The 22420-nt window shown below is 36.8% G+C and overlaps 1 protein-coding gene across 7 annotated transcripts; it reads left to right on the top strand.

The window, feature by feature from the left end:
- The first annotated feature begins 2628 nt into the window (after nucleotides 1-2628).
- Nucleotides 2629-20057, top strand: LOC103709585 (Peptidase C13 family). Of its 7 annotated transcripts, XR_016397984.1 has the most exons (13): nucleotides 2629-2955; nucleotides 5331-5372; nucleotides 5488-5632; nucleotides 8463-8692; nucleotides 8877-8934; nucleotides 12083-12160; nucleotides 12313-12401; nucleotides 14043-14124; nucleotides 14291-14470; nucleotides 14539-14779; nucleotides 14921-15147; nucleotides 19017-19097; nucleotides 19187-20057. XR_016397984.1 is itself a non-coding variant. In XM_008795021.6 (10 exons), exons 1-10 carry the CDS (start codon nucleotides 2771-2773, stop codon nucleotides 14674-14676), a joined length of 1227 nt encoding a protein of 408 aa, XP_008793243.4. In that variant the 5' UTR covers nucleotides 2629-2770; the 3' UTR covers nucleotides 14677-14952. The 7 variants fall into 7 exon arrangements, 1 of the variants encoding a protein (XP_008793243.4); XR_016397983.1 differs by lacking the exon at nucleotides 14921-15147; XR_016397982.1 differs by having other exon boundaries at nucleotides 19017-20057.
- The last annotated feature ends 2363 nt before the right edge of the window (nucleotides 20058-22420 follow it).

Here is a 22420-nt window from a genome sequence, read left to right as displayed (position 1 = left end):
ACATCACGATTTTAACATGATGAAAATACTAGAGGCTGGATATTATATAACCCCTATAACCTATTGCAAGGCATTTGTACGGCTTTCCTATGTGGTTCATGTTGTTAAAGAGATCTCTAACTAGCATGTTAGGCCGTTTTTGTGTAGATATATGAAAGAGCAATGTGATGATTGTTTAGCTTTTTTCAAAGTGCAAGTGGGAGGAGGGAGGTACTTGGTAAAATCTAAGCCATGTTATGAGGTGCATTCACTTGTTACATGATGCTTCTATTGCATAAACTATAGTATTATAAAATTAAGTGTCATATAACTGTGATCTTAAGAATTTCTATCTCCTAAGGCACTTTTAAAATATACATAAAGAGAAAGAGATTAACTTGGCTATGCTCGAGTGAATCTTCATTCAAATTCAATCAAGTCTAGCTTGAACCATATCGACGATTTGAACCATTGATGTGATTTACTATTTATAAATTACTTACACATACAACAAAAAAAAATCATGCAAAAGACCGCTAATAAATGTATCAAATTGTCCAAAAATTTGTATTATTTTGAGTTATTTGAACTATCTAATTTTTTAACCACTTGATCCATAGTGTGAGGCTCCTTAATCTCACATCGGCTAGAGAGTTTTTTTAGCCTAAGCATATGAGGCAGGTGTCTCTAAATCCTGTAGACGTATTTTGGGTGAAAGCAAAACCGAAAAGGGGTTAAGCTCGGCACGTGCGGACTTTAGAACCGAACAATATCTAGTAGGGGAGCTCCGTGTTCTCCCCTCATGCCGTGCCACGTGGCGGCGCGCTTGATGGCCACGTGTTCTGCACAGGCAGGTCGTGACATTTAGTATCAGAGCCGAGGACGCCTCTGGTCCGATGGTGGGTGGAATGTGAGACTCCTTAATCCCAAATCGGCTAGAGAGTTCTTTGAGTCTGGGCATATGAGGTGGGCGTCTCCAAATCCTGTAGACACGTTTTGGGGGAAAGCAAAATCGGGGAGGAGTTAAGCTCGGCATGCATGTGTAGACCCCAGAATCGAACAATATCTAGCAGGGGAGCCCTGCGTTCTTCCTTCATGTGGCGCCACATGCGGCGTGTTCGATGGCCACGTGTCGTGCGCAGGTAGGTCGTGACACACAGACTAGGATATCCAAATTGCATAATTTTGGTGTGTAAGTAGTTTAAAAATAGTAGATTGCGTCTAATGGCTCAAATAATAGACCTATCTTCCGATCTATATTTGGTCGAATCTAAATGAAAACCACTCGTATATAGCCTGAGAGATTTTTTTTTTGAAAAAAAGGATCGACCGCTGATCCACGAGATTCATAGATTACTGGAAGAGTGCGCCTCCCACTAGGCCATGCAAGTCTACAGGAAGGCAAACTATGCTACTGACTGGGTTGTTTCTTTTGCGGTTCCCCCACTCTGGAGGCTTCGTCTAGGTGGACAGTGGATTTGTGCCAGGACCTTTATGTAGTTTTCTGTTTTCTAATTTTGTTGGCTGCATCCATACTCATTGTGTGTGAGCCGCCGTTGTACAAAAAAAAAAACATGAAACACTTTTCAATAATATATGGCTATCATGAATCTATATCTCTACAAGACCAAGAAAATGAGGCAAAATAAAGCATAGATGGAAAGGAAGATATCATTTCCAATTCTAATGGGGCGTGCAAAAATGAAAGAGATAGGAAGATATCAAGACGTTTTGGGATTTTAAAGGGATGCCATAAGGAGGAAAAAAGTGTGTGATAGAATTGGTGCTCTGAGTTTCTCTCGTATGCCGGGTTTCTCTCAACTCTCTTCTACTGCACACATGACCGTTGCATAAGATGGTTGACTGAACCAACAACGATTGTTTCTAGGGTTTAGGATATATATATGCGTCCATACGGAAGGGTTTGTTTCCATGGCAGGTTTAATCACAAAGCCACCTGCTCCGATGGCTTTTAGAGATCTATGCCGCTTGTTCATTTCTTTGAGCTACCCATTGCCTACGAGCTTGCGCTTGGCCTTGAGATCCCAAAATTGATACCCCGTGACTCAAAACCCAAATTAAAAGTTCACAGAAAACAAAACGTCCCTATGTCTTTATAATCTTAGTCATTAAAGTTTTTTTTAAACTAAAACAAATATTTCATACATTATAAGTACAGATATATTCAGTATAACTAGCAAACAATAAATCACACAATGCCCTAAAAAACTCTCCTTCTCCAACCCACACAAAATGGTTTCCGAGTGGCTCGCCACATACGTCGTCATCCAGTCCGCTGCTTCATCGGCCTTTCGGTACACATGCTTAGCCTAAAAGACTACTTGATCGCTCACTATCGTCCAGATGTCTCGAAGCAAGGAGTGTACTCCTCCACCTCCGCATGGGCTATTAAGGCTATTTTTGAAAATAAAATAAATTAGCATTTAGTAAAAGGGTTAATTACTTTTATTCTCTCCGGAATAAATTATTTAATGCTACATGGCAGGGTAATCTATTCTTAAATTAAGTTAAATAAAAAAATTTAAAAAATTAAAAAAATATGAACTTTGTTTGGGAATTATATTATCTATTTCATCTTTTTTTAAAAAATTAACTTAAATATCTTAAATAACTTTTTTCCGCCCTCTCGTACCCTTTTTAAGACGATGCCAAATTTAACCCCGATTGTCACGAAGGAGAGGTGTTCTTGGAATCACCGAGCCCCCGTACTCCGCATCTCATCTCTTATCACCCATCCAAGAGTCTCTTCTGGAGCAAGAAGAGAGAAACCATGATGGCGTTCGAGGTCCGCAGGCCGCCGTTCGGGCGGCGGAATCCGGCGGCATTCCATCGGATCCTCCTTCTGCTGCTATTCTTCTCGCTCTTGCTTTCGGCTCCGGATCCCGTCCGCTGCTCTTCTTCCTCCACGATGCACAACAACAACTGGGCCGTCTTGGTTTGCACCTCCCGTTTCTGGTAACCTACTTCCATCTCTATTGTGTTTCTTGATTCTTTTCTCTTTTTTCGCTTCTTTCCCCTTTTTTTCTTGATCGTTGTGTAGTTTTAGATGCGTGGTCTTTTAAATGCTGCCTTTGTACTAATGTAGAATTATTTGGCATGGGGCCGGTTACCAAGAAAGGGGCGAGTCTTGATTTCAATGGGTAGCCTTCTTAGATTTGGATTTCAATTCCGTCTTTCAAGTCTATACTAGTGAATTACAAGAGAGGGCACAGGTTGCATCTTGATTTCAGCGCCGTCTTTGGAGATGCTCCATACTTGGCAGCTGAGAAGAGGTGGAATCTTGATCTCCGTAACGGGCAATCTCATTAGGTATCGATTCCAGTGGAGGCGGTCTTTTCATCTCCCTTCTTCATCTAGACAACTGTCAGATGTAGGGAAGTTCTGGCAGATTACTCCTTCGTTCAATGAGTTCACTGTGGAAAGTAAGATATGTTTGCCTGTTGCCAGCCATTATACTAGATTTGTGGCAGGTCGGTTCTTGCTCGAAATTTCCTTGGCCATCAATGCGTTGCAAATTCTTAGAGGGTTGACGTTAGGTAGACAGCTGGTTGTTAAAATATGCTCAATCTATCCGTGGAACCTCTTTGATTTAGAGTTACGCTCCCTAATCACCCCATTTTAAATGAAAGAATCTGGAAAAATTGCAGTAACAAAGCTTTTTAGGGTTCAAAGGATATTAGCGGTTTTCACTTAACTGATAGGACATATATTTCGTCGATGTTGTTTAATCTTCATTGTAACAACAAAGAACAGGAGGAATTTGTGGAAAGAGATGTGAGACAGTAGAGGAGATGATGGCAAAAGATAAACTTGGGACCACTGCTTTCCTGAGGGAGATATAACCTATTTACGAAATTGCTGGCTGCTGCACATTAAGAAAGGATATAATATTCCTAAGGTGTTAATTTTTTATTAATCTTTTATCTGCAAACAATGCGTAATAAGGAGGCGAGGGAGGCTTGTGGGGCCAGAATCAATAAGGGATCACGTAGAACTCAGCAATTTATTCGAATGCAAAGGACAGCCATAATGTGAATGATTTAGGGTGGAATAATATGATTTCAGCAATCTAATTCTTTCTATTATTGGAATTTGAGTTCCACTCAAGCCTCACTCTGGGAGTTGATCTTTATTGCTGTTCTATTTGTTTTCTCAGTTTTTGTCTATATGTCACCATGTATTTATATATTTTTCTGCTAGTCTTCAAACATTTCAATCTTTAATTAATTCTCTGTTAGGTAATCTTGACTTGGAAGACAAAGGATCATGTATACAATGCTCCTACTCTATCTGTTCCTGCAAGTGGTTTGTCTATAATTGACATCCATCAGCCCCTGCCTATTGATTATTCACTGGCGAATTCATGACTTTACATCATGTCGTGCTGTAACATAATAAAGAAAATAAGAATAAAAATAAAAACCCTACTATCATTATTACTCTCTACCAGAGACTAAAGTCATATATAAACATTGCCTACTTTGAATTATCTGACTTTGTGGTTGGTGCCATTATTTGTGTTTTCCATTCTGTTCTTATTGCTTTATTATTTGGTATATGTTGCCTTCAATTTTGATGGTTACACCTGGTTTTCATGTATCGCCTCGTCAATTTTGCTCAAACATCCTGCCCCTGTCATGTAAGTTTAAAAGGTGTGCAGACAATAGAACAATATTTAGTTGTTTGAGTCAATGTTTCAGATAGTTGGACTGCATTCTCACATTGGATATCTGTGCTGCTCATGCTCCACTCCTTACCATGTCATGTTCATGGCACACTCTTTTTGCTTTTGCACTATCAGTTTTCTGTATAAATTTTTCTCATGAGGGGATGTGCAGTTATTACTGTTCTATCACACCTTTGCTACACAACCATGCCATCTGAACTACCAAATTGGGTATATTTAAAGTAGGCATGCATGGGCATCAGCCCTCATTTTTTCAATTGTAGATGTGTATAGAAAATTCATTTTATTTTTATATTCCTCATCAACTTTGTATTGTTGCCTTGATCAATATATTTGAACATTTTATGTTTTCAATCTAATCAGAATATGTATGCAGAATTTATTACAGCTTCACAGAAGTTATACAGGTTTCCTTGAAGTTTATCAAGTTTATTACTGATAGGCACCAGCTACTTGTTAAGAAATAAGATTATTTTTGGCATCAATATTTCAATTTCTCACATACATCACCTTACCTCAATTTCCACCGTTCAGTTTTTTTTTTTTTTGATATAAATTCTTCTTATTCAACAAATTTTGTTGTTTTTTCAGAATAATACCTTTTGCATGAGTTTGTTGATTAGTTTGTTGCATTCTTAACCAGGTTTAATTACAGACACATGGCCAATACTCTATCATTGTATAGGTAAAGGGGGAGGATATCTTCTCTTGAACTTCTCTTATCTTCTCTTTTCGACTTCTCTATTTCTTGATGTTTTATAGCTTCTACAATTGAAGAAATATTTTCCCCCTTCCTTCAGGACAGTGAAACGACTTGGAATCCCTGATGAGCGGATACTACTTATGTTGGCAGATGATATGGCCTGCAATGCGAGGAACAACTACCCTGCCCAAGTTTTCAACAATGAGAACCATCAACTTAATTTATATGGTGATAATGTTGAAGTAAGTTTCTTAAATATGTGGGTCATGTAGAAGGTCTTAGCTTTGTACTCAGAGGAATATATGTGAATAATGCTTTTGGAAAAACCTGTCAACACAAAATCTACTTGTATTATGACTAATTAACAATAAATTTCAAAAGCACTTGCTAACAATGAAACCATAAACAAGATTTAAATTCTTTTATGCTCTGTAAATTATATAAAGAACTCATTTGCCTGTCAAGACTAATAAAGGCAAGCATGTTCCCCTTGCTCACTACTTTAATACATGATTTTCTATGGCAATCAAGTTCTAAGTGACAGTGGGATGCTCTAAAATGCAGTTGGGGAATAGTCAAGATATTGTTCAGGGTGAATTCATAAGGCTTCAGTTGCAAATATTTATGATTAGATGATAGATATTGGATAGCACTCATGCTCAATGATATTATTATCAGATCATCTGTTAAGTTACATAATGAATGAATCTTTAATCTTTCCCATGGAAATATTTAGACCTAAAAATGCTCACTTTTGAATCTCCAGAGATGCACAAAAATTGAAAGCAATGGAATAGTAGAATTACTCTGACAAGTATGTCTGCAGACTAGTTAAAGAGGTAACTGACTGATATAATCAGGAAAACTTCCATTGGATGCTTCTGACAGAAATTGCTGTATACCATAGGCTATTTGCAAATGTCAAATTACTTAACTATATCCCTCTGTTCTTTGAGACAGGTGAAATACTGAATTCACTGTACTCAGTATATTTAGCCCAATTTCCAAGTATTTTTTCCTCATCCATATATGAAATATTCCATGTATAATGTAGCTGGCTGAAAAAATTCCCTAAAGATATCATGTACTTAAACTTCGTTATTTATAGATGAAATTCATCATCATCCTTTTCTAGAGGTAGAAAGACCTCTAGATTGTTGTACAAAGAAACTTACTTAGAGCATTATATAGTCTTGCAAGTTGCATTTAGTTGACAAGTTTTCTTGCTTTGTAAGAAAGGATTTGAATCACAAACTGATCTTGCCTGCTTGTACAACTAATGCTTTAATTTCCTCTACCTTGTATTTTTCGCACATGTATTATCATAGGATCATGGTTTCTAGTGTTGCTGTGTTTTAGCCAGTACCCGGCATTAGTCTGTACGACATTATTAATTCTTTTTTATGGAAAAGCTAGGCAGCCACAGTAGTTTCCCATGCTGCACTTACCAGCTACGTGAAGCCGGTGCATCCAGTTTTATTTGTAAAAACTCGACTTCCAAGAATTCTCTAATGCAGCTCCATGCTCTATCTTGCCTCCGGTCCTCTTTTTCTTATCTAGACTCCCTGTGGCTCCAGCTGGGCATGGCAAGAACCAAATCCTGTCCCTTAAAGTACTTATATCCCAACCCTCCTAGTCACCTGAATCACTTCTACCCACCTGTCTCTTCTCCTTTACCCAGATAGGCATGGAAAAACCACTCTTCTTTGCTCTATCTAATTTTGATGCTATTCTGTTTGGCTTCATGCTTATTTCGAATTGTCTTTTTCTTCAATTCATTTTAGTTTTGAAAATGATGCAAGGACCCATCCAGGCATGGGGCTTTGCTTCAATAAGGTAATGAAAGTGATAGAAGGACCCATCCAGATCCACTAAAACTTGAACTATACGTTGTCATCACCCGGGGGCATCACAATCGTGATGTTTCGGTAGTTAATTTTTGTGTTTCTGGGATCTCCAAAGAAGGCCAAGAAGCAAGTGATCACCTTTTCTTTTTTCCCTGTAAACTTCTTCTACTCTGTTTGATGAACTCATGACATTGGTTGCATCACCTCTTTTTTTTTTTTTCTAAGAATAGAATAGAAAAATGCTCATGATAGTGGCAGTCTTTTTTGCTATATGATATTCATCTATTAGCCTTGTGAAAGAGACAGAAAAGCAGGAAGAAGATGATAAGAAAAAGGGAAGAGGAGGGGTTGTGCTTTGATTGGTGCTGGTTGCAGGGAGGGTAATTGAGGGGTGGGGTGTTTGGGTTAGTAGAGGAAAAATGAGAAGGAAAGAATAGAATGTTGGTTTAAAAAGGCATTTTGGAATAGTATATCTTTTTACTCGACTCATTGGATAAACCTGATTTTCAGGGACTTAGCAACCAATCCTTGATTGTGGGAATCAGGCATGGAAAGCCTAGGCATGGGCTTTGATCTTCCCTCTCTCTCTTTTTTTAAATTATTTATTTATTTGGCTTAGAGTGGCACTTCTATTGGCAATGCACATGGCATGTACTGTGCCGGCCAGTCCTATGCAACTGTCTCTGGAATCCTGGCATACCATAACATTGCACATAGCACTAGTAAGATCTATTAGTTTTGCAACCATAGTTTGTCTGCTCTTGGGACGTTATGCAAGTTGTTACTTCCCTTTCATGCTATGATACTTTAATCAACAAGCATTATCTCATTTATTTTGAGTTTTGTTTTGTTGGTCCAGATATGATCTAGCAAAACCTATGGTGACATTTTATGACTGAATCTCCATCTGAAATCCATCTTTATGTTGGTTTCTAATTCTTAACTTTGAACAGAAGGTGCCTACCATTGGAACATAGAAGCCTAATTAACAAGAAGGGAGGACTATCTTTTTCATACTGTTTAAGCTCATGCACCAGCTTCACATGATTTGAAATAATGTGGGACTACATTATTCTTGATGAGTGTTGATATTAAAGATAAGACCGAATAATAGTGCAGCAATTATAATATGATTAGTAGAAAATAAAAAGAAAACACATGAGAAACTTTTTTTTCTTTTTTGAAAATTACTTAAGACTTTTCATTCTTTTCCCTGAACCTGCAGGTTGATTATCGAGGTTATGAAGTGACTGTTGAAAATTTTTTGCGAGTTTTGACTGGGAGACATGAGAGTGCTGTCCCAAGATCAAAGCGTCTTTTAAGTGATGAAGGAAGCCATGTTCTTTTGTACATGACTGGGCATGGGGGAGATGAATTTTTGAAATTTCAAGATTCAGAAGAACTTCAGAGCCATGATTTAGCTGATGCAGTGAAGCAAATGAAAGAGAAGCATAGGTGGGACATTTGACATGTGGTTTTACCTTTTTGTTTGTATTCATTTGTTCTCTCAACTCCAGTTGAGGTACTTGTAGCTATGGTAACTTCAGTTTCTTTTGAAAAATCAGAGGCCCATCTTAAGTATTTAAAGATGGTATAGTGTTCATTGTCATTAATTTATTTTTTTAAAATTTATTTCCAGATTCAAGGAGCTGCTGATAATGGTTGACACTTGCCAAGCTGCCACTCTCTTTTCCCAGGTCTGTGTTACATTTCTAATAATGTGTTCATTTATTATTGCATTACGTGATTTGTTGAAATAAATACTGAAGAGAACTCCATCTTTGTCAAATTGCAAGAACTTCATTTTTTGACCTTTGTGTAACATAAAGGAGAGGCTGACACAATTCGGTGACTCTCAGAGAATAGATATTTTCCTGTGAAAGGCCAAGGAGTAGTGTAGTCTAGGAACTTAAATAATCCATTCCTTGATAGCGAATGGAGAAATATGATAACAAAAAGATTATAAACACTTTTGTACACTATATACACAAGACATTGATATGGGAGAGCCGTTGCTTATGAAATAACAAAAATAAAAGGAGTCCGGCCTTTTTCTTTTAATCTTATTTAGAAAAAAAAGTTATAATGGCATTTCATATGTTTACTCCTAAACTTCATTTAATTATTTAATATCACTAATGATAGATGGGGCCAACAAAGTTACTGTAAAATATAGAAGATGTAGGGATGATATTTTTGACATGGTCTCAAAGATATGAATGACTTGAAAAGCCTTTCATCGATTAATGATGTGGAACCTACTTGATTTAGAAGTCTTTGGGATTCTCTATGCCATCTAAGGTCAATATATGATCCAAAGTGTGCATCAATATGAATTTGCATATAACATTTGTAGTTAGGTAGCAAGAGCAAAAGGTTTGGAGTTATAAAGAATATAAGAGAAGTGAATTTACACAAAGGCAACTGATACTACCATATACTTTTACAGGCTCAAATGGATTTTACTAGTAACCAAGGATTTAAATTTTAAACCAAGAATTTTAAGTGGAACCAATATGAGCTGGTATACCCTGGGCTGTGCCGTGTTATACTGAAATGGAAAATATTAAAATTAGAATTAAAATTTAAATAAACCTTTTCAGTTAAAAAGCCAGAAAAGGGATGTAATATATGCCATGCTGACCTTGTGCTAATGCCAATGTGGCATGTGCATTGGAATGCCTCCCAAGTTGCTAGTTTGGTGAAGTTTTTTGCTGAAGTCAAAGAACTCATGCTTCTATCACATGTCCACTTATCAGACTAAAGGTGCACAAGATTGGATCTAAAATCATTTTGAATGACTAATGAGGAAGGCCAAGAGAACAAACTAACTGATCTCAACTGCTTCATGGTTAAAGATCAGGAAACCATCCCTTGTCCAAGGGAATTGTCAACTTGCCATGACAGCCATTTGTCCATGGGGAGGACATGGATCTATTTCAGACAATAATTTAAAAGAATTTCTTCATTTTTAGGAGTCCTATTTTGCATAAGATTAGGAAATTAGCATCTAATGGTTTTATTTTTGGCACATTTATGCAAGTTTACCTGTCACTTGAATTGTGTTTTGACAGTGCTAGCTGTCTTATACATGGAGTTTCATCAGGATCGAAATTTTGTCAGTCCTATTTTTGTTATCTTTTTGATCTCTTGGACTGTTTCCTTGTTACTTTCCGAATCTTGGAGATGACAGGAATTACCTATGTCAAACTTTGTCATCTGCTCTCTTTATTTAGACTTCTTCTAAAAGTCCTACAGAAATTTTGGAGCGGTGATCCCTGGTTGCATGACCTTAAATTGTGACAAATATGGTAGCCTTCATATTCACAAACTAGTCTTCTAAGTTTCATGTCACTGTTATCCTTCTTTCTTATTTTGCTAGGAGTTTGTATTAATTTGTTGAAAGTTGACATTACATTGACAGTTGCAAAATTATGGTCATTCGTTCCGTGAATCCCTACTCGACCTATAAGTTTTGCTTGAAAGCAGAGCACATTTTAATGGCATAATGGCGGAAGGCTTTAATGATGGTCTGTTTAGGAAAATTCTTATTAGACTTTCCGACTCCAGGAGGACCCCTTAGTTGTGTACTTAGAAGATCAATGTTCTTTCCTTTTTTGTCTGTGCCTTTTTTTGCAAAATGTGTCAAGAAACTCATGAGGGCTTAAACAAGAGATACTCTCTATTATAAAGAACCTCAGTTTATTTAATAAAGTGAATAGCTTTTTACTCATCTTCTGTTTCTTCAACCGAACTATTAATTGAACCTTCTCGCTATGAAACCTTAATCTATTTCTCTATTATAAAATAAGAGAAGTGATCATGAGTGATTCTCTTTCTCTCTCCATTCCTTCTCTTAAGCTTTCCTTTTTTTTCATATTTGTTTCATATATGCTGTATGTTTTGTTCCCACTCCTGTTCCTTCCTACCCATATTCTAAGTTGATATGGCGAGGGGCATTTTTGTCAAGACAAGTTCAGAACGACTTGTTGCATAATTGGTAAAGGGGCCATTCCTGCAAAAAATGAAAATGGAATGGCCATTTCTGCAAAATGCCCTGACAAGATTCTCAAAATACTGGGGTGTAAGTACCATTGATAAAGACAAGGGTTGGATGGCATTGTGTACAAAATTTTAATGCTGGGAGCTCGACTGGTTGTTGGTGGGATAATACCTTATAATTGTCCCTTGATTGGCAAGTCTTGTAGGATTTTTTTCTAGAACTAAGGCACATGAGAATGGGTATATTAACCCTCAAATGTTAAGTGGACGTCAGAAGAAACTTCAAACTATTTATTGCATAATTTAATCTGTCTCAATTAAGTTGAGGTGAATCCATCCCATGGAAGGAATCACACTTGCTGACAATCACGGTAAAATTCCACTAAAAAAACCCAGCATCGATAAGACGAAAGCATGCAATACATCATGGAAAAGTGGGACCAAGACATGCAATTGTAGCTCACAATGGAGATTTTACATGCTCATTATGATTATATTGGTCCTATGAGTACAATCATTTAGAAACATATACTCATTTTTCCGAGACAATTATGGAGTTCCATGCTAAAATTGTGGCTGAATTGTCCTTACAATTGTTGAGTTGCTGGTTTGATTAATATTTGTGATTGAAAAAGGCTAGGGACTTAGTTGAACATCATTGGTTTTCCTCTGACAATTAAATGCATCAACATTTCTATCATCTATAAAAGTTAGGTTTCTTCTGTTAATATGTTAAATGCGAATTAAGTCATCTCAGATTGCATTTTGGAAAATGTAATCTTGTCAGTTGTATTTGCATCAGGTAGTTTTAAGATTTTCTGACACCACCCTTGGAATCTGCAGCTTCAATCTCCTGGTGTTTTGGCAATTGGAAGCAGCATGAAAGGGGAAAATTCCTATTCTCACCATCTTGACTCAGATGTAAGAATAGGTCTTCTAATGCCATTTATCTTTGCACGAGGATGCTATGCTGCTCTCATTACAGACCTTAGTTTGCTCTAGCATCTAGTGTATACCATTTATACCCTTGCCATGATTAACTTAGGTTATGAATATTTCCTTTATATATGTAGATTGGTGTTTCTGTTGTGGATAGGTTCACATTCTACACCCTTGCCTTTTTTGAGAAGCTAAACATGTACAGCAATGCCTCATTGAACAGGTAAAACAGAATTCTTTATTTTTTAAGCTTTTCAAAATATATAATTCTGATTTTATTCTACATGTGGCAGAATGATCTACCCACTCGCTACTTAAGATATTTATAATTTGCTGGCCTGTACTGTGGGTTGGAAAGATGTCAAGGTGTCTACAATTTCTTTTATAATCTTTAAAGAGAGAATGCTACCTCTGGAGACTAGATCAGTGATGTTAGCTCAGATTACATAATCCCATAATATTACATAATGCCTGTTATTTTTCTTCACCCCTGGTCCATTATGGATGGGTTGTTCAAAATCTGAAAGCTCTACATAAGCCTGTTTTTGCATTAATAATTAATCTTGAGTCCTTGATACCACCAATTGGCATTTGGCTTTATCATTCACTACCTTATGAGTGATGTTGATGTGAAACAATGAGAAAACCCATGCCTGTTATTTGTGTTGGTTTGTTCACACTTAATGGTGTGCAGAAATCTGTTTGTAGTTAGAATGTGAATTCTCTGTTTTAGCTCATAAGTTAGACCTTTTATGCTTTTGAATAGATAAATCACCTTGCAGTTAGAATGTGAATGAGAAATTAAGCAGTAATAAAACCCTTTTAGGACTATGTGGTCAAAGTTACAAGGAAGAACATAACTGAAGAGAGTAAACAATAGAAGTAGAGGAAGAAGAATAGGAAGAGAAGAATGTAAAGAGAAGTTGCAAGAAGGGGCAAACACAATGTCCAGTTTTCTGTACATCCCCTATTCTTTATCATGAAAGTGGGAAAACCTCTAAGAGCCCATGTCATGTTTGTGTGGCATCATGCAAATGGGCCAAAGGTGCAGAAACAGATAGAGGAAAATGGTGTGCAGGGAAGACGGCTTTTGCACAATCAGCCCCCAAAAAATAGGGGATGTTGGGAATCGCTTTTTAGAAGGAATCTGATGGCCCCATTCCTAGCAGGATTGTGTGGTTCTGGCATGCATGATCTAAAAATTTTACCCACCTCTGGCCCTCTACACTGACCTTTGATTGATGTGGGGAGTATCCCATGGACATGATATGTGGGTATTCAAACAGGTGCTAATGGATGCCCATATGACCCCAAACCCTTTTACTTAAAGCACCAGCTGCTAAGTGCCACTTACCACAATAATTGGCTAAAAAGTCGACCTGTAATCATAACTAGAGCCCTATTACTTTTGATTTCATGAATGAATTTCACTGACATATAAGTTGGTAGTAAATGTTCAAGAACTTTTTAATACGAGTATAATTGGAAGGATAACAATGTAGAGCCTTATATTTTGCCCATTTTTTGTTCCTGGATTTACTAGAAATGTAAAGCCTTTTCTTTATAGAGATACCAATACTTCTCAATGAACATGTTAATCTGAATATGCATATCCCTGTTAAATTTTATCGAACTTGAACTTGCTCTCTTCCACTGTTTCTTCCCTTTAAATTTCTAAATCAAGAAATGTAGCACCTAATCAACTATGTATATCTAATAGTGTTTGACTTTGATATGCTTATTTTTTTGCTTTGATCTTACTAATCAGCCCCACTAAATAATTCTCTACTTATTTGAACTCAACATCATCTGTTATTAAATTTCTCATTTCTTTACTCATTAAATAACATCTTAATATTTGCAGTCTGTTTAATTCATACAATCCAAGTCTGCTGATGTCTACTGCATATTACCGAATGGATCTCTATCAGCGGCCCCTGATTGAGGTATTAGCTGGCATGACAAGATACATGCATCCGATTTTAGTTTTTTCTAAAATAGAAAAATAAACATGTAATGGGCTAGCTGAATGAGGGCATAATTTGGGGTTTCACTACCTATATTTTAGTTCATCAGGTTAATCCATTCTTTGGATGTCATCACTGTGAACAGGTGCCCGTAACAAATTTTTTTGGGTCAGTCATGAAAACAATTCACACAGACTCTGCATACACTGGCTCCGCAGCTGAACCGAAAATTAAAGTACCATATGTCTTGGAAGATAATGAGGCAGACCGTCTAATGTTAGAAAGAGAGCCTGAGGAGGACAAAATATATAGTCAGGACAAGAAGGTGAGTTTCCAAATGTTCTATTGATGGGGAAATTTTAAAGTAGCTAATAGTTTGACATATATGTGTAGGAGGGGAGCTGTAGTTTCCATGCATGGTTGAGATATTTTCAAGAAAGACTGGAGGATGAGAATGCTGACACTTTAGTGAAATATGGCTTTGGAACCATGATTCTATTGCTGGCGGCTTCCACTTGGCTATCAACATAGGCATTCCAAATGACATGCATTTGTCATCATCTTTTGTGCCATAGCTATATATCTTCATGATATCAAGGGTTTGACATCGTGTCCATTCCATGATATTTCAGAGGTACACTTCTAGAATATGCCTAAGATTTGGTGATATTTACTTGAATTCATTTTTTGATTTTGTGAACAAGTGATGTATGTTCCTCTTTCGAGATGATTCTTCCTGACCTTTCCAGAATAATTATTCCTCTTGTTCTTTAAGGGATATTTAAACTAGGGTATGAGGTTTGTCAAGGAAGTCATGTATATGGCTGCAAATGGTCCAAGATGTTCATCAACAGCTAGTGCCCGGCTTGGTAATAGGCTCATTTGCTCTCTCAGCTCAACTAGGAAATGAGCCAAGCTCAAACAAGTTCTAAGCTCATAAGTGAGTGGAGCCTGGACGAAGGATGCTTGCAAAATTTAACAGAACCTCAGCCCATAGCTCATGTGAGTCTAGCTTGATCGTGCCCGTTATATCATAAGCAAGCTTGAGCGCCTAATACTTGGCTTGGCTTTTTTGCATCCCTTATATATGTGACAGTTTTGACATACTAATTTGTAGTAAGATTTGCCGTCTCGGTACCGAATCCTGTACCGGTACCATTCTATTACACTGTCCATATACGGTACAATACGAGACAGCAAGGCGTACCGAGTGTCGGTATAGTATGAGACTATGTACCGGTTCAATACACCCGGTATGATACGGTACCCATCGGTAGGGCAAACCTTGATGTCATTGCTTGCATCAAATATAGGATAATACTTGTCTTTGTTTGTAAACAAAAATGGTTAAAATAACTCATCGAGGAACTCTTTTGTTTTACGTTTCATTATTGTTTGATAATGAAGATATTATTATTTTATTCATGTTAATATCTGTTATAAGCATCATCAATATGTCAACATTTGAAGCTTATTAGAGAGACAAGTCATTGATTAACTTGGTTAAAGAAATTGTCTCTGTTCCGCCCATAATTTTCTGATAATGATAGTTCTAGTAATCAAACGGTTCTTTTTTGCTTTTCTCGTTTTATTTGATGCTTTTAGATAGAAAATAAATAGAAGAGGCATAAAATGGCTGTTCTTGATCTTACACAATGCAAATTACTTCCATATTGGCAAAAATGTTAAATTGTTCTAAACCAGGGACACCTATCTATAATTACTAATAATGTATTGTACTAGAAGAAAATTCTAAATATTGGACACCTAGCTGAAGTAAATTTATGTAGTGGAAGAATCAAAAAAAAAATAAAATATTCTTCTTCTATGAATCTTTTTGTCAGGTAATGTCGAGTAAAATGAGAAAAGAAGCATAAAAATCTATTTCATCGGTAGGACAACTGACATATTGAAAAAATAAGGGGCACAATGATGTCATTTGCTTTGACCAAGTAAGACAGTGATGTATCTATGGAATAATTGTGATTATGCAATTGGTGGCATTTGCAGAAGCTTTTAGAAGATATAAATATGAAGCAAAAATAACATCTAAATGTCAAACAATTCCATTATTATACAAAACATAAAGAGTTTCGTAATGGATTATTTTACCTCTGTAGGTTTACAAACAAGTATGGTTATGTTCTTATGTCAGATGCAAGCAGCGGCATTGCTGTTACTGATGATGAGTGCTTCAGAACGATCACATATATCTTTCTCAAGAAACTCTCTCAATGTCCATCTGTGAATTTTTTTCCAAGCTTATTTGGGATGATCTCCTCCCAAAGAAAAACTTCGATTGCACGCTCTCATTTGATTGGTAGCACACTAAGATGTCTAGGTAGATTCTCCATAGCTATCCAGTGGTTAAATCCTGAAGATACTCATTTTGTTACTGTGGCTAACTTCCTAACCTGTAGCCACTTCCATAGTCATGGCTGGCTTCTGCATATTAAATCAAGCCATTTTGTCACTATAAGGGTTTAATTATAAAATTAAAGCAACAATAGGAAGGCTGGTGCAACACTTTTAAGGCATTATAGTCAGGAGAGGAAGGTTAAATATGGAAAGTATGTTACCAAATGGAAAGAGCTAATATCATAAAAATATCAATGTGTAAAGATCAAAGTTCATGTGCAGATATTTCATATCGGGAGTATGGATGTCTCCAAATGAAAAAAAATAATTCCAGACTTCAAGATGATAAACTTGAACAAGAGAGAAAGTCACAGGATTTTGTTTTACATTGTTATCAGGTATCCTGGTATTCTTAATATTTTCATGAGATCTACATGCAAAATTTCTACTCTGAAACTCCTATTTTACAAGGTTAAAGTTTGTATAGCAATAAAATAGGTTTAAACGATCTTAATTTCAAAAAAGGATTTGAATTTCCAATTGGGGTGCTTTTAGATTCTGCACCTTAATCGTTTCTAAGTCATCGATTGCTTGTATTTTCTTGGTCTATCCTATGTGGGATTCACCTATTATTGAGGGTAAGCAGAGAAGTGCCACATCAAATGGTCACATATATTATGAGATTCCTGCTTTTGAGTCCTTCCGGCTATGGCTCTTTCATTAATTGCAGGAAGTTTAGCGATGGTGAAATGGAAGACCTCAAGAAAATTTTTAGAGGAAGATTTTTGGACAGGGAATTTTTTATTTATCATAGCTTAATGCTTAAGTATGTTAATTTTGTAGGTTTTTTGTTTGATATTTTATGCTTGTTTATGTTAAAAGGAGTAGTTGTATTTACTATTTAAAGTTGCCTTTATCTTGATTACCTTAGGAGTTTAACGTCGTTATCTTATTTGCTGGTTAATTTGTTTAGATTTTGATCAACAACCCTTAATTCACTTTTTCCAAGTCAATTTGGTTCTTGGACGGCAGGTCCTAGTAATTGTTTGTGAATTGAATACCTTAAAGTACAACACCGTACATGTTTGGTTCATGATAATCAGAAAATTTTCAAGTTATGAATAACTGCTAAAGTTAAATTGAAGGTTATGGCTGGAGGAAATTTAGGAGAAACATCTCTGGAGAATGATTAAGAAAAAAATTGCTATTTTCATTCGTAATAGACATTGGAAAACTATCTTCATTCTTATTCATGATGTGAGATCCTATCAGCGAATCTGATTAGCACATTTCAAACATTTTTGGACTGCTAGTTAGATTTCTGCATTGGATTCTTAGGCGTCTATTAGGAAGATGTTCTTCAAATGTGGCTGAATAGCTATCTTTGCAATTTTTGTTAATTTTTAGGTTTTTATAATCTATAATTTAGTCCTTGTCAAACATCTATAATTTTTATTTAGTCCTTGTCAAACGTCTATAATTTTTATTTAGTCCATGAGATTGTAGGAATTTGTGTGAAAGGGAGAGCCTAGAATGAGTTAGATACCTGTGCACTTGATGCTGATGGCTGAGTTTCTGACTATCACTCACGTGTCTCAGCTTGATCTGCAAAATATGAGGGGGGAAATCCTTATCATTGAAATAGAAACCCTGCACTAAATGGTCCTTCATGAGTTGTGGATAACTGAGCCGGCAAGATGGACCTCAAACATGCATATGGACTGGATTGTTCTATTGAAGCTGCACATCTTTCTGTCACTGTGATGTGGACGTCAAGATTTTGTATGGACTCACTACTGGAAAAAAAAAACTGTATCCAGTTAAAATATATACATCAAATCCTTAGCTTGTTGACACTAGTTCCTAGGGAAAAACTTTATCCAGTCAAAACCTATTCATTGGTTCCTTAGCTTGTTGACACTAATTCCTAGTGAAAAATCAAGAACTAGTGATTGCTGCCCAAGGAAAATTCTGAGTATTATGACATGGCAATGTGCTTAACTGATCTGCGCGGATGTATGCCAACAGCAATGGATATATGACCTAGAAATTGGATTACATTGAAGCTTTCCTAGAAATTCACTAGGTTTTGACTGGATACAGTCATTATTAAAGTTTATTGTCTCACGTACAATAGAAATTTAGATATTGAAGTCTTATATTTATTATAATTTGTTACGTTGTTATATTGCATTTTAAAACATATCTCGTGCATCGCACAGGGTTGGTTTTAATGATAGGAGTTTTTATACGGACGCTTAGCTAGTGTTTCACCATATGGAAGCCAGTACCAATGATGCCAGTGCTAATGATGGGACTTTATATTCGGCCATTATTAAAATTTATTGTCTAATATGCAACAAAAATTTGGCCATTGAATCATTCTATTTATTATAATTTATTATATTGATATATTGCATTTCAAGAATAGTTAGAAAGAAAAAAAGAAAATTTTTTTTACCACACGCATCATATGCTAGTTTATGCATCAACTTGACCTTTGTTATTTTCAGTTGTGTTGCTCTGTCACAGGAGCTCAAGTTTTTATGCTTGGAAAGCAAATGCAGCGTTTTCTCTGAAAGTAAACTAACATCGTAGGATATCTTTGTACTCTATGATAACTTTGTATGCTAGTTTATGCATCTATCGACAAGTATATAAACTTGAACTTTTTTATTTTCAGTTGTGTCGCTTTTTCTCACAGGAGCTCAAATTTTATGCTTAGAAAGCAAATGCAGTGTTTTCTCTAAAAGTAAACTAACGTCGTCGGATATCTTTGTACTCTATGATAACATCATCTTCTTATCTACTGAGAATTTATTCAGACAAGCATTTTTCTATTTTGGTCTTATGGGAACATACGTCTTCAACTGTCTGGAATATCTGTCGTTCTTATCGCTTAAGCGGCTGCTGATGTTTATGTTCAGCTTCTTTCACAACCTGATCTATAATTGTTGCACAACCCAATCAAGAGTAAGGAGAAAACTATCAAAATGTAGCTTCACAATCACACATCAATTTGAATAAAATATTTATGGACTTGAATTAGCTGACTCATGTCTTGATAACGACTCACATTTAAGTTCCCTACATGCGTGATGTGTTGGGAGTTTTAATTTGAGAAAGATTTAAATTTTTAGTCCCTAAATTTTAGTTAGTTTAAATGCTTTAAAACATCTTTTTGTCGGACAGTCTTTTTCTGAAGAGTTACCACTCTCTGGAAGAGAATGTTGGTTTTCTAAGAGATCTAGTATCTTCAAAATATCACGTATTTTTAGAACTACCGCATCTTCTCGATCATTCTGATAGAGTCTATAAATAGACTTTTTTTTCTCTGATACTCTATCTTTCGAGACCGAGATACTGCTTTTCTAAGGTACTTTTTATTTATTCCTGCTTTCTTCTTCTTTTTGGGGAACTAAAGCAAGTTATTGTGGTCATGCCTTCTTGGGATTGTGCTTGTTAGAAGAGAATCGGCTTAGTCGAGTTGTTGTACTTTGGAGATGAGATCGTTGTAGACTTGAAAACATCATATCCATTTCCTCTTCCTCTGATACTCTATCTTTCGAGACGGAGACACTGCTTTTCTAAAGTATTTTTTTTTTGTTCCTAGTTTCTTTTTCCTTTTTGGGGATCGAAAGCAAGTTATTGTTGTCAAGCCTTCCGGGAATTGTGCTTGTTAGAGGAGAATCAGTTGAGTCGGGTTGTTATACTTTGGGGATGAGATCGCTGTAGACTCACATGCAGGGAGCGCGAATTATATTGATAGGGCAGTGTATATCATACGCTTTGGTTTAGGTAAGATTTTTTTCAATCTTCTGAATTTATTTTAGTAGATTATTATTTCATAATACTGTTTTAAAATAATAAAAATAGCAATATAGCAATTTTTAGACCATATTCTTCTAACATGGTGGACACTCGAAAGACCCTATTCTCTCGGATAAGATGAAGTTGATTCCATGAAACTTTGGATATGGTTGTCATCGACAACCAAGTTGCATGTGTGGCTTACTCTTCTGCAGCAAAGGGATACAGGAGAAAGGCCTCTCTCTTGCATGACTAAGACGATAGGATGTATATCTTCTGATAAAACAAAAAAAAATGAAAATTGAGGAAAAAAAAGAAATAAAAGAACCACTCTCGTTCATAAAATCCCTATCTTCTTGGGGCCTCACGTTGGGATGTGGATTTGGTACGGCACTCGGCGGCTATCAGTACTTATCAAGGGCCCTCCTTATGTAGTGGCTTCCGCCATTTTCCTTGTCAAACTGTGTGAGATGGGACCACGATATCAATCCTGTTGTAGGTTCAGCTTGATTGGCATGCTCATCCACACAGTGTTCATCCTTAGAGGCATGATTATGGCATGAAAATATGAAAAAAGAAGAGGAAGGAAAAACCAAAGGGAGAGCTTGGCAATCCAGATGCCATTAGGCCCAATTTGTAATGATCTGGGCTGGCGTGGCTGACTGCTGGCTAATAAAGGCACGAAGGCTAGCTAGTACCCTTTTCTTCCATTAAGATTTTTGAGGATTCTAATGTCATCCCATCTTGAAAGTAGTCCTTTAAAAAGATCTTAATCTTAATCTTAATCTAAATCTTACCAAAGTAGAGAAACGAACTTATCAGGATGCTGCTTTCCAATTACCCATGGATCTTGTTCTTTGCATGCGAAAAATCGCTATACCAGCCCTCGTATTTAAAGCCACATAGGTCCATGTCATTCAGTTACTGGTCCCTGAATGCGGCGGCGACTGCCTGTACTTATCGCCGTAGTCCAAATTGTTGAAATGGAGGCGGGACCCATGTCTTTGGGACCACCGACAACCATATGATTCTGGCGACCCATTCATCTTATCCTAACAAATCCTATGGTGAGTTTTCTTCCTACGTAACGCATGAGTTTGGGCCCACGGTTGATGTAGGCCTTGTTGGTATGGAAGCAAGCTCAGCTAACCCTTTTGACAAAAAAAAGGAGCTCCAGGTTTAATAGCAGACAACTGCAAATAGTGGGACTCTTGAAGGACACATCTTACCGGCTTTCTCCATTGGCGGGTCGTAGGATCCCGGCCACCTACTCTGCTGTGGTGTTGGTGTGAAGTCGGAGCGCACCAAGACCAAGAGGGCCTAACTTCTTTTGACGAATCCATTGGAGGGCCGTCTTTAATTGGTTCGGTTGTTGCTCTGGTTTCCTGACCGAACTTATTTAGTGCATGAGAAGACGAGTCGATCGTATACCAAGAAACCAAGAGCCGTCGTCTCTTGACCTCCATACGTGAGATTTAGATAACTATGAGTGACGAGGTGACATGGATTCCAAAGAAATGTAGAAGAGTGCAAGGATCTCTTTGCGTGTGAGACATGGGTTAGGCAAGCGTCTCATTTTATAACAGGAATGAAAGAAACCATTTATTTGTTTTCTTTTCTTTTTCTTTTGTTTCCCGATGTATTGGGATATAGCCAGAAGAGACAGAAGATTAACTGAAGACATGGAAGAGGCCTATCTTCCAGCACTTCGTGCGGGATCCACGCATCTCGTCCCTAAAGCAAAGAATCAGATATTCTCTGAGATGGAGCAATGCTACTCAACGAGGGTGGAATGAAAATGGAATGGGTAAGGTTATGGATAGGAAAATAAAATACCAGCATTCCTATTATATGCAAACAAATAGTTCTCTTGACATGTAACAAGAGAGAGCCAACTATTGAGACTTTAGGCTATCCAGACGCATATTTTCATGCAACAGGGTTCAGTTGGTAAGGAAGAAGATATCGCTTCGTATTGATCTCTACAATCTACAATAATAGAAGGCTATATAGATGGGGTAGAGAGGTGTATCAAATTTTTCTTCATCTATTTGAACCCAATTCTTCAATGCAGAGTCCAACGGTCACATTAATTGGTGCAACTAGT

Source organism: Phoenix dactylifera, chromosome 12 (assembly GCF_051530095.1).
Source record: "Phoenix dactylifera cultivar Ajwa chromosome 12, Ajwa_hap1_PhDact_Kaust_v1.1, whole genome shotgun sequence".
Taxonomy (NCBI): Eukaryota; Viridiplantae; Streptophyta; class Magnoliopsida; order Arecales; family Arecaceae; genus Phoenix; species Phoenix dactylifera.
Note: the sequence above shows the minus strand (reverse complement) of the source record. Positions and strands in the feature narration are given on the sequence as shown.

Excerpts from the sequence above, each read along its gene's own strand:
- LOC103709585 (XM_008795021.6), top strand. The coding sequence starts at position 2,771 with ATGATGGCGTTCGAGGTCCGCAGGCCGCCGTTCGGGCGGCGGAATCCG. Across the intron at positions 2,956-5,330 it reads GTTTGCACCTCCCGTTTCTG|GTTTAATTACAGACACATGG; the intron begins GTAACCTACTTC and ends ATTCTTAACCAG. Across the intron at positions 12,402-14,042 it reads AGCAATGCCTCATTGAACAG|TCTGTTTAATTCATACAATC; the intron begins GTAAAACAGAAT and ends TAATATTTGCAG.